The sequence below is a fragment of the Ctenopharyngodon idella genome, chromosome 12, assembly GCF_019924925.1.
Source record: "Ctenopharyngodon idella isolate HZGC_01 chromosome 12, HZGC01, whole genome shotgun sequence".
NCBI classification, from domain to species: domain Eukaryota; kingdom Metazoa; phylum Chordata; class Actinopteri; order Cypriniformes; family Xenocyprididae; genus Ctenopharyngodon; species Ctenopharyngodon idella.
Window position 1 is genome coordinate 14,394,559 of NC_067231.1, and position 12,966 is coordinate 14,407,524.

Below are 12,966 nucleotides of genomic sequence, written 5' to 3' on the forward strand. Positions count from 1 at the left end.
ATAATATTTATTCAAACAATTTAACACAATTTAGGTATCATACAGCTGTCATCCAACAACCTCAATTTAAAAAGCTGAGTAGGCCTATAATATACAAAGGTTTGATATTTAATTGACATTTTTAATTTCTTGTGTAATGACTAAAAATTAACAAACTATTGTAAAGATAGCTTGACAGATATATATAGAAGAATGTGGCTACAGAATAAGGTGCTCTTTTTTCAATATTTCAATGCAATTCTTGAATCAGCAAATCAAATAAAACGTAATTCTTAAATCAGTTCTTGCATTTGATTTTTGCATATTGCCATATTGCCTTTTGCTAAGTTAAAACACTCATCAAAGTCGGACATTGTAGGTTATTTGTTCCTCTTTTTAAATAAGTAGCTTGCATCTAATAACTAAATCCTGTTAAGATCAACAATGTAAATCTAGTATTACTGATACGATTTTAGTGACTTTTAAAAATTTCCAATTAAAATGTGAAAAGTGTATTTTCATAAAAGATTTACTCTAATAAGCTAATAAGTCTGTCATGAAAACATTTTCAGGAACTAAAATACCAGCTGACATCTGTGGAAAAAAATAGATAAAGAAAGAAAATAAAATTTACTTATCGACACAATTTTACTTCCATTTGATACTGACAACCCCTTACGACTCAGTCTACAAAACACACCTCTGTTGTTACGAACAGATATGGCAGACGAGCAAAATTATTTTCAAATACATCATCGCTCAATTCTGTAACTCTTGACGGGACTAGATGAGTTCTCGTAGAGCCGAGGAGTGTCTTTTTATCCTTTCTTGCCGAGCCGACTCCCCCTACCTCCTCCTCCGCTTGCAGAATTGTATAAAGAACAAAAATCGGTCTGGGGAGGGGGGTTGATACGCTGAAGCTGAAATCGAGAGGCGAACCCAGGAAAGAGGAGTATTTTGTACACGGGACTTTCCCCCCCTTCGTCCCTAAAAAGGAGGGGGAAAAGTCATATTTTTAAAAGCGATATTTTTAAAATCGAGGATTACGAATAGGCTTACGCGCCTATCTCTGAGGATATATATTTTAATTCGTTAAAAAATATGGCCGAGAACGTTCTGGACTCTGGCCCGCCTTCAGCCAAGAGGCCTAAACTGTCCTCCCCGGCTCTATCTGCCTCAGCCAGCGATGGAAACGGTAAATATTTATTTTTTATTTTTTATTTTCACGATACCGAGATATTTGAATCACCGATTGCTTGTTTTGTATATACAGTTGCACACTTAAGTCTTTTAAGCGGGCACAGTTTTTTTCCTTTTAGTTTTGTCACAGGCTAGCAAGCTCAGGCTAGTTTGGGAAGCTAACGACGTCGTATCCGCACGAGACTAGCTTTAGCTTGTCATTCCAGCTAGGTTAGCATTAGCGCTTCTCTCATCGCTGTTGGGATTCACTCACAGCAGCAGACCTGCACACGCTGCTCCCTCAGCCAGGGTCTGTGTTTTGTGTCAACTGGTGTAAATGTAAAACTGACGGGTGCAACGAAAAATGTAATAGTTCTACAGTGGTAATAACAGTAGTAGGATTTGTTTTGGGTTTTTTCCGGTGAAATGCCAGTTTCGGTTTGGTTCTCACTTGCAAAGAGTTTGGATCAGTTCTTCAATAATAATTATAATGTGTAAAGTTTTGTACAAAAACATTTAACAATAATTAGACCTCTTCAAATAGCTTCTGAAAGCTATGTCTTGACATTTCATCACTTACTAATAATCGACAATGTTTAACATGAATTAGCTTGCTAAACTGAGTCAATCAACTTCAAAACTTTCTGACTGCACACGAACACTGTTGTTTTCATAAACTGCCCTTGTGCAACGAGCACAACTCATTGTGTTTTTCTCAACATACTCTTCTGTTCTCTTTAACGTTAATAAAAGTGATTAATATTGGTTAGCTAGCTGGTCAGCTAATAACAGACTGATGCTGAAGGCCCGCACAACAACTCCCTGCCATTGTTAGCTAGATGCATATCAACTCATTCCTCATTATTTTAAGGTCCTGAGGCTTTTTCACTATTCTAGATTAATTCATGAGCTCGTTTATTGAGCTTGAATGGACTCACATTCGTGTGATTTGGAGGATACAAATGTACTTGTGTTGTGTTTGAGTGAGTTCGCTTGCTGGCTCAAATAGCCCTTCGTGCGTCGGTCATTTTTTTTCGGATCTTGATTTCCATTGTTCAGCCATAACAAAACTGACGAACCTGTCTCTTAAAAACAAACCATAAAACATTTAATGCTAGGCGTTGCGAATTATAAGCATATAGGTGTCTTGTTGTTTCTTATTAAATGTTAAAGCTTCGAGTTATTATACTTGCACGTATCTTCAAAAGCGAACTACGTTTCTTTGTTGATGTCTCTCATGTTTTCAACCTTTTGTTCAAACTCGAGTTTGATCCGGTTCTGACACTAAAAGGAATTTATTAAGTTGCATAAATGCAAATGCACCAGAGTCTAACGTTTTACATACACATTATGCTTGGCATCAAATTGTTTTGTCTGTGGCGTGAATGTGTGGTCCCTATCAAAGCTTCTGCACTTTATTTTAAGACCAGCACAATTTCATGAGTAAACTGACCATTTTCACCTGTTTTACCAATGGCTGATTTGTTAGATGAGACAATGTTATACATCTTAATAAAGTGTATATATACATTAGAGAATTACATGCTGTTCTTGTTTAGTTTTTTTCAACTTTTGAATGGATGCAAATGGTGATTGCAGTACTTCCCAAACGAAGAATCTAAGTAGTGATTACCTGAATACTTAACGTCTTAAATCATCAATGTACTCGTGCTTTCTGCTCCCTGTCAAACCACAGCCAGCCATTTAATAGGGATGCACCGATGTATCGGCCGATAAAAGCAATTATTTTCACTATCGGCCAGTTGTTTAAAAACAGCCGATGATCAGGGACGATTATATCCTGTCAATAAAAAGGGGGCGGAATCTTGTTGAATTTAGGGCAAGTTAATAACGCGACTAAAATGCATTAACAGTAACAGGTCTGATTTTTTTTTTTTTTTTTTTTCTCCCTACACTAAACATTATTTGTAGCGTGCATCCCCATCGAATAATTGCAAAGAGTTTTGTGCTTTGTTACTTCTGATAAGAAACAAAGTCTCAGCTTTCCAATTCTGCCCATTTTATCACAAAATTCAAACAACAAATGTCGTTTTGACGCTCTTAAATGTGACGTGACAGAAAAATGTAGCGCCTCAGTTCAAACTGAAGTGAGTCCACTTTTCGTCTACTTTAAAACATGAAAAACATGCATGATCATCAAAAGATGTGTTGAAAGATACAGTACAACTTAACGAAATTTATCATGTCTCATGTAATCGCTCAGTGTTTCAGCCGCAGCTGTCAATAAAACACAGACGTCAATAAAACAGCTTGTGAACAATGTCACTTAACGTTGCATTTACCTCACAAGAGTTTTCCAGTTTTACAAGAAAAAGAATTCCACAGCACAGTTATAATGATAACAACACAGAGGGGCGATATTGTTGGAATCACTTTTAAAGCATTTAGTTAGAGCGATTCGTTAGTTAGCCATAAAAAACTCCAGAGAGGAGCGTTTATTAACTGTTAATTATACATATGTTTAGGGCTGCCCGACTAAAGATTTTTCTAGTCGACTAGTAGTAGTTCATTTAATCCATTAGTCGACCAATCGCACGTTTATATTAATTTAATTAGGAGAATACTAAACCTTAATCGGCGTTTAATATATATAGGCGTAATATGGCCTATTTAGCGCTCAAGCGTATGCATAAAGTTTGCCGGTGCTAAAATAATGATTATGAATGTGTCGGGGAAAAAATAGCAAGAAGGATAGTGGGTGCGCCTTTAGAGAGAAATGATGTATTACTCTTATCTGTATGACCAAAAATGACAGAGTATTTTAAGTTGTTTCTGCTGTTATCAGGAACAAATGCAAGTGTTCGCGTCAGCGCCTCCATGTCTTGCAGTAAGCGCGTTATACTTCAGCTTCCACATGCCGCACAAACACTTTGAGGTTTGAGCCATATTTGAGGTTGATGGATGATAGGCGAATGTTTAGATTTCCTGCCCGACATACTGTAATTACCACAAGAACCGCTGTTAATGATCCCTCACAGACTGAATGACTTCGCCACAAGTTTTTTTTCTTTCTGCGACTAACCGACTAATAACATTTTGGTTGACTAAGCCTCTTCTAGTCGACTAACGTTTAGTTGACTATCAGGGGGCAGCCCTACATATGTTTGAATAAATTTGTCATGAAGACAAGTGTTTATGAAAACTACCTTATGTGCAACTGATTTGTATACAAACATTTCAGTTTTTATTTTAATGTGTAATTATTATATCTGAAAATAAATAGAAGTTGAATATAATAGCTTGGTCTCTGTTGTTAATTTTAACCTCTAATATAGTAGTAATGTACCAAATGAGAGAGTTCCCAGTATAGTTTACAGCATTAGTTGGGAGAGATTTTTTTTCTTCCCTTAAAATTTTGTCATTTATTACTCACCGTCATGTCGTTCTAAACCCGTAAGACTTTCGTTCATCTTCGGAACACAAATGAAGATATTTTTGATGAAATCTGAGAGCTTTCTGTCTCTCCATAGACTGCCTTCACAACTAGAACTTTGACGCTTCAAAAAGTTCATAAAGAGATTGTAAAACTAATCAATATGAATTAAGCAGTTTAGTCCAAATTTTCTGAAGAGACACAATTGCTTTACATGATGAACAGATTTAATTTAGGCTTTTACTCACATATAAACATTGATCAGCGAACATAAACAAAACCTCAACCGTACCTGAATGGTGCACGAGAACAAACCTCTTCCGGAAGCTCAAACGTGCTTTGTAACACACGAGAATAAACCTCATTGGTTACGGAGCACGTTTAAGCTTCTGGAAGAGGTTTATATTACGAACTCTTTATGAACTTTTTGAAGCGTCAAACTTCTAGTCGTGAAGGCTGTTTATGGAGGGACTGAATGCTGTCAGATTTCATCAAAAAGATCTTCATTTGTGGTCAGAAGATGAACAAAAGTCTTATGGGTTTGGAAAGACATGAGGGTGAGTTAAAATCTTGTTTGGGAGGGTTTATCCATTTTAGCTGCCCATGCGCTATATTTGTGCCGTTAACACCAAGAACAATAACTATAAAAATAACTTTAACGATAATTATATAGTGTCCTCACCAATGGATGATAAAATTCTGTTTATAATTAGTGCGCACTGCAGTTGTTGTCTGCCACTTGTTTAAATGCTCAAGCTCTTTAAAGTCGGTGAATTCTGATTTGCTGTCTGTTTTTGATCATTAGCTGAAAAAAAAAAAAAAAAATCATTCTCAAAGTGATTCCAACAATATGGCCCCTCTGTGTCATTTTAATTAATTGCTGTCCTGTGGAATTCTTTTTCTTATAAAATTAGAATGATTATTAAAACTTTATAGTTTTTATTCATGGGCCTTTACTGTAATTTTTTCATGAGTATAATAGCACTGATTGAACTGACCATCTTAGTGGCCATTAACGCAAAATGCGTTTATGTGTACTGTGTTTTGCGTAAAAACGTGAGACACAGGTCAGTGGAATGACAAAAAAAGGTCTAGAGATACATTTTTTAAAAGGTGAAATTCTTTTAACTTGAGTGCTGCATTTTTAGAACATCATGTCATGCGCAAGATGCTGCAAAAGATGCAGTTTGCAAGCGCAACGGCCAAACACATCCGTATAGCATGCATACGTAGAAAAAGTATGAAAAGCTGTGGAGTGGAATGCAAAAAAAAAACGGCCCCTTAAAGGGTTAGTTCACCCAAAAATGAAAATTCTGTCATTTATTACTCACCCTCATGTCATTCCAAACCTGTAAGATGTTCATCTTCAGAACACAAATTAAGATATTTTTGATGAAATCCAAGAGCTTTCTGACTCCTCCATAGACAGCAATTTAATTACCACTTTCAAGGCCCAGAAAGGTAGAAAAGACATCGTTAAAATAGTCAACGTGACTACAGTGGTTCAACCTTAATGTTATGAAGCGACGAGAATACTTTTTGTGCTCAAAAACAAAACAAAAATAATAACTTCATTCGACAATTTCTTCTCTTCCCTGTCAGTCTATTACGCTGTTTACGTTGTATAAACAGTGCAGTGCATCAGGATTCTACATCAGAACGCAGACTCAGTATTGGCCAGCGCTGTTCGCGTGAGCAGCACGAAGCATGCGAGTGATGCTGATGCAGGATCCGGCAAATATTGAGTCGGCGCTCTGACATAGAACCTAAAGGCGCTGCAACGTTAACAGCATAGGAGACTGACAGGGAAGGAACAAATTTGTTGAATAAAGTCATTATATTTGTTTTGTTTTTTTGTGCACAAAAAGTATTCTTGTTGCTTCATAACATTAAGGTTGAACCACTGTAGACGTGTTGACTATTTTAACAATGTCTTTACTACTTTTCTGGACCTTGGATGTGGTAATTATGTTGCTTTCTATGGGGAATAAAAAAACCTCAGATTTCTTTAAAAATATCTTAATTTGTGTTCCGAAGATGAACGAAGGTCTTACGGGTGTGACACGACATGAGGGTAAGAAATTAATGACAGAAACTTCATTTTTGGGTGAACTAACCCTTTAAGACGGCTTGAAGGTTATCCTAACTTTGAAAAGTTAATGATTTTTGAGAACATTCTATTCAGGAATATGTATACTTTTTAAATTTTGTCTTAAGAACAATCTTAAGAAAAATATTAGAACATTCTTAGAAGTTTTTGGGAATGCAAAATGTTCTTATTTTCTAACTTAAGAAAAAAGATAAAAAGAAAAAATAGCAGTTAAGAAGAAATGTATTCTTAAGAATGTTTCGTGAATCCAGCTCCAGGACCAAAAATATTTCATGATATTCTCCCATCATTAATCTCTCTTCTTAATTCTCTTTTCCTGCTGTAGATTTTGGCTCGCTTTTTGACCTGGAGCATGACCTTCCAGATGAGCTGATTAGTTCCTCAGAGCTGAGTCTAGAAAATGGAGGGGACCTTGGTCAGTTGCACGCCAATTTGGGTAGTGGGGGCGGGGCCATTGGAGGAGTTGTGTCCAGTGGCCAGGATGCAGCGGCCAAGCACAAGCAGCTCTCAGAACTCCTCCGGCACGGACCTGCACCTGCAGCACCGCAGCAGGGTGCGATGTGCAGCCCAGCAGGAGCCTCAATGGGGCTTTTCGGGAATATGAAGTCTTCTCCGGGCACCCAAGGCATGGGCCCGCAAGGGCAACAACATCTTTCCCCACAACAGGTCGCCCTTATGCAACATCAGCAGATGGCAGGGATGGTGGGCAACATGAACAGGAATATGCTCGGACCTCAGAAAGGCAATGGACAGCAGCAGCCAGGGGGGCCCATGCCCCAGCAGCAAAACATGCTGGGAGCACAGATGATGAATGGATCGCCCAGAATAGGACATCACAACCCGGGCATGGGAAGCAACAGTAACCTGTTAGCAGAGGCTCTTCAGCAGCAGCAGACAGTAGGAGTCCAGGGTGGACTGAGGGCACAGCAACCTGGAGCAATGAACAAGGTAATAACATCATCATCAACACTAGCCTGAAGTGTTGCGCACACCTTATAAAAATGCTTTTATTTTGGCTATGTTGGAACTATTCTGTTTATTCTTTATTAAAAATTCACAATACATCTGCATCAGTCGATAAATGTGCCTTGTAATGTTATCAGTATTGAGTCGATATATTTAAGAAGACAATAAATTGAAAGATCCCACATTGTTTCTACTTTTTGTTAAGAAAAATTAAATGTAGTTTTAGATTTTTTTTTCACAAAACACTTGAAAAAAAATCTTACAGATAAAATGCTTTAATTGTAGTTTTTTTTAAAATCTTACAGATAAGATTTTTTATATTTTTAAAATTCATGTGCCCTCATAATCTTAATCAAAAACAATAATTCCCCTTTCCACTAGCAACAACATCTTATCTCTAAAGATGTGTGCACCTGCACCAGTGGGAGGGCGGGACAATAATCCCTGAGATAATATGAGATCAATAATATAAGATCACAGCAATTAGCAAAAGATAATCCGACATTGCAGTCAGTTCACGATGGACAAAATCAAGTCCCTAGTTCAAGGATATTCAATTAAAGTTCCAAGAGGTCCGGTCTATATATATTTCCTTCCCGGCGGAGGTCTAGACAATACTTTTTTAGAATAGTTATATATTTCCATCTGGGCAGCAGTAGTACTTTGTAAAAGAAAAAAAAATCCAGTCAAAATAGTCATCAAAGATGAGGATATTGGGTCCCGAGAGCCGAAGCAGTGAGTCTGGGAATTTATTAATATTTTATCACTTAAGCCCAACTGAATATGTATTAAAAGGTAAGATCAAATGTTTTATCAGGATATAATTATTTTTACATTTCGATACCCATGTATGGCAGAAGGCCACGTGACAGATAAAATATACTGTATAGGTGTTCTGGGTTTTCCTGTTAAAGTCTGGACCATTTTTATATTTTGCTTAAAATAAGTATCTACTAAAAACAAACAAACAATGTAGAAAACAAAGTTAACTAGTTATTTTAAAATTTTAGGGTGTGTTCACACTTAGTTCGATTAAAACAAACCCTGGTGCGATTGCTCTGTTAGTGCAGTTCATTTGAATAAATGTGAACGCTGCCATCCGAACCGGGGTGCGCACCAAACAACTAGACTGAGACCGCTGAAAAAATGGGTCTCGGTCTGCTTGTTTGGTGTGCACCACGGTGAAGTGAACTCTGGTGCGGTTTAAATAAAATATGAATATAACACTAACCAAAGAAATGTAAATGAACCAAAGAGATGTGAACCGAACCAAGCTAACTGAACTACAAGTGTGAACACACCCTTAATGGTCTTTTCTTGCCATCTACAAATAATTTTCCCAATTATAACATTGTTTATTATGAAATGCTCTTAACATGCTGATTAATAGGCCTAATGATAAATGTAGATTAAAAAAAACACAAACCTAGTTTGAATGGTCAGTGTCATATACTGTATGTATGATTAAAAATAACTATGTTTGCTGCATTCTTGTCTTTTGAAGCGTTTTAGCAAAAGTATCTTTTTTTTTTTTTTTTTTGCTGCCCACCATGTTTCTGCTTCTGTTGTTAAAATAACCACGTCATCTGCAGCTCTTGTACCATTTTACGTCTCAAGCGGGGGAGAGAAGCAACATGTACTGAGCAGAAAGGGCATAAATGAAGTGTATTTGGCTCTAGATAAAAAATATTAGAGAATATAGTGCATAACGATCATTACCATAAACGGCCCTGAGCGATGATGGTGTGTACAGCTCATAGAATGTAAAAAAAGATGGACGACGCACCTTCACTCTCTTCCATTGTAGTAAGTGAAGCCGCTAGTGTGCCAATATGGCGCTGACATCTTGAGTCTCGAGTCTGCGCATAGTGAACTTGGAGCCCGAGTCTGTGCAGTAGTGAGCACGAAATGGAGCCGCGATATCAATGTCCCGCCCACACTCAGAACAACTCATTATGTTGGTGTGAAATAAACAGTTCTGGAAATGTAGAAATTAAAGTTAAATCTCCTCCCGAAGATCCTGAAAAAAGTCTGTTGGTGCTTCAGTGACTACTTCGCTCAGAGAAGCTGTCAATCTCAGCTGTCAATCATGATGTCAAAATACAGCATCAAATAACTAACTGAAAACAAACTTATTTAAAGAAAGAACATTTTAACTAACATCAGTGTGATTAAAAACTGCCTAAAATGACAGAAACCATCTTTGGAAAAAAAATGTTTGACGTGTAATTTGACTCTTTAGTTTGTCTCACGTCCCATTACATTACATGGAGAGGGCGGGGTTTATGACCTATACTGCATCCAGCCACCTGGGGACGATCGAGACGCTTTGGCTTCACTTTTCAGGACTCGTGTGGCACGCTCGGTACAGCTCCATAGTTTTGCCGCGCTGCTCACTTTAAACTTTAGAAATGGTAAAATGATGCTACAGTTGTCATTTTGTCTCGTAGTCCGGTTGGAACCAAACCGGGGTCTGGAACTGGTCAAATGAACAATTACTTTCATTTTTTTGCCAAACAGAGCACTGCACAATAGAGGTTCACTGCTTAAATGAAAACATGGATGATAAATTGTGTGATATTCCTTAAATATTTTAATAAATTGTTTTGTTGTTATTTCTTTCAGAAGTACATTCTTCTGTACAATAGTTATATTTTTCTGTCATAATTTCTTCAGGTTAAACCAACCTTTGTTTTGGTGGGTTGTAGTAAAGACCTTTGAGTTGCTGTGTGTATCTGACAGTAGTTTTATCAAATGAAATGGTGAAATAAATGCTGAAAAGTAAAATTTTAGAGCAGCTCTGGAGATGAAGTTTATATGGAGCATCCTCATACAGCAAGACCGCACACGTTGAAAACACCACGAGCGTCACATGCACTTGTGTAGCAGACAAAACAAAGATGCGCAGAACATGCAGACTTCATGATTCAGTAGCAATCCTTTTGTGGTTTAAAGTCCCCGTGAACTGGAAGTTGCAAACGACTTTTCTCCAGTGTTGTGACGTATTTCCAAGTGAAACAGAATATTGAATAGAGGGCAGAGTTTTACTTTAGCGTTCCTCCTCTCCATCTCTGGCTCATAGCAGACTAACGGTCGGAGGGGAGTGGTTTAAGCATTTTCAACCCAAGCCGTCAAACTGATGTCATTAGAGAAGGGGCACCGTTGCAGAGGGGAGGAGCATTTTCAGATTTTGATTAAATATTACAAAGCCAAACTGTTTTTTTTTTTTTTTTTTTTTTGTGTGGATTGACTTGCACAGATGAATTGTTCACCACAAAACTAGCAATTTGAGCTAACAAAATAAATAAGGTCAATTTTGATTTCGTGTGTACTTTAATATTAACAGAGACTAGTTCATATCGCAATTTGATTAAGTGTACAGCCCTACTCATGATTTATCCATTCAAATGTTGCTAAGTTCGGTGACCTTCTGCGTTACACAGTAAATTCCATTTGTATGACTGGATTCCACAATTTCATCAGCGTTCTCTCAATCATAGGGCTCTACTTTCATCCATAGGTTTTCTTTTTTTTGGAAAAGCGTTATCATTTCCCTCTGTCTTTTTTTTTTTTTTTTTTTTTTTCAGATGGGGATGAATGCAGGTTCAGGCCCCTATGGAGGCCCATATGGTCAGCCTGCCAGTCAGGGTCTGGGTGTTGCAGGGCTGGCCCCTCAGCTCCAGAACAAAGTAGGTCTGTCCAACAGTCCAGCCCAGTTTAACCTCGACAAGAAACCCCAGCCTATGCAGGGCATACCTGGCATGGTTTGTATTCATTCAGAGCCTTGTATGCAGACTTTAGACTTGTTGATTTTAAAGAAGTCACAAGATACAAGATATCTTAATGTCTGTTAATTTGGGATTTCCACAGCAGGCTTCTCAGCTTTCCCCAGCGGGCGCTGCCGGAGGAGCAGGAACGGGCGGCATGGTGCCCAATGCCCAAGGAACTCTCGGCCCCGGATCAGCTGCATCAGCCGTGTCTGCAGCAGCGGTGGGAGGTGTTCCTCCAGCAGCCGATCCAGAAAAGCGCAAACTCATACAGCAGCAGCTGGTGCTTTTGCTTCATGCACACAAGTGCCAGCGGAGGGAGCAGGCCAACGGGGAAGTACGGCAGTGTAACCTGCCCCACTGTCGCACCATGAAGAACGTCCTCAACCACATGACGCACTGCCAGGCTGGCAAATCTTGCCAAGGTGAGTGTATAAACTGCACAGAACCGAAACAGCGTGGCACTTTTGTTTCTGTTGTTCTGCCTATTTAAACAACGTGGCACTATTACTAATATTGTGTTTGCATTTTATTGCTTTTTAGTGGCACACTGTGCCTCTTCCAGACAGATAATCTCTCACTGGAAGAACTGCACGCGGCATGACTGCCCTGTATGTCTACCTTTGAAAAATGCAGGAGACAAGAGGAATCAACAGAGTGAGTGTGTGTATAAATGCAAAACATGCTGTTACATCTCAACCCATCTCACTTTTTCAAACATAGAAAATTACTTTGTAACCTTGTGGTATTTATTGATGTTGGAATCTTTTCATTGTCCTTAATGTAGCAGAATTGGACATTGCAACATTTTTTTATCACTATTTTCAGATTCCAGCTCTATGATAACTGTCTCTTATTTTGGTTTATTTCTGCTTTTTTTCTCTACATGGCTTCAGCTTTGCTAGGCTCTGGAGGTGTGGGGTTAAATTCTTCTTTGGGTAATGTAACTGGTGGTCCGCCCAGTGCCCCCAATCTCAATACCCAAGGGCAGATAGACCCCAGCTCCATCGAGAGGGCTTACGCGGCCCTGGGCCTCACATACCAGGGAAACCAGGCTACCCCTCAGCCTGTCCAACAAACACAACGGGCAATGAACACCATGGGTAATGACAGAGGCTTCAGATTTTATTTGAAGTATGAGTTTTTTTAAAGAAATTAATACCTTTTAATAAGCAAGTATACTTTGATCAAAAGTGAAAATTAAGACATAATGTACAAAATAATGTTACAAAAATCTTGTTGAAATATATGCTGTGCTTTTGAACCTTCTATTCATCAAAAATATTAAGCAGCATAATTTTCAACATTTGATAATAAGAAATATTTCTTGAGAATCAAATCATAATAATATTAGATTGATTTCTGAAGAATCACGTGACACTGAAGACTAAGTAATAGCTGCTGAAAATTAAATTTTTAAAATATATTAAAATTGATAAACAGTTTTTTTTTATTTTTTTTTTTATTTAATATTTTACAATATTACTGTTTTTACTCTATTTTTTATCAAATAATGCCTTGGTGAGCATAAGAGACTTCTTTCTAAAATATTATAAAATCTTACAGACCCC

The 12,966-nt window shown here is 37.9% G+C and overlaps 1 protein-coding gene across 10 annotated transcripts in view; it reads left to right on the plus strand.

The window, feature by feature from the left end:
- Nucleotides 1-65: 65 nt before the first annotated feature.
- Nucleotides 66-12,966, plus strand: part of ep300a (E1A binding protein p300 a) — a 34,281-nt gene continuing 21,380 nt past the window's right edge. For 2 of the 10 annotated variants that reach the window (XR_007932995.1, XM_051915422.1), the window contains exons 1-6: nucleotides 551-1,174; nucleotides 6,988-7,610; nucleotides 11,216-11,392; nucleotides 11,499-11,820; nucleotides 11,939-12,058; nucleotides 12,292-12,498. Coding sequence is in view for 9 of the 10 variants with exons in the window: in XM_051915422.1 (XP_051771382.1) it covers nucleotides 1,081-1,174; nucleotides 6,988-7,610; nucleotides 11,216-11,392; nucleotides 11,499-11,820; nucleotides 11,939-12,058; nucleotides 12,292-12,498 (1,543 nt within the window). In the remaining variant the exon portion in view is untranslated. Of the gene's footprint in view, nucleotides 1,175-6,987; nucleotides 7,611-11,215; nucleotides 11,393-11,498; nucleotides 11,821-11,938; nucleotides 12,059-12,291; nucleotides 12,499-12,966 lie in introns of all 10 variants that reach the window. The other 8 variants (XM_051915429.1, XM_051915424.1, XM_051915423.1 and 5 more) reach the window with 8 other exon arrangements.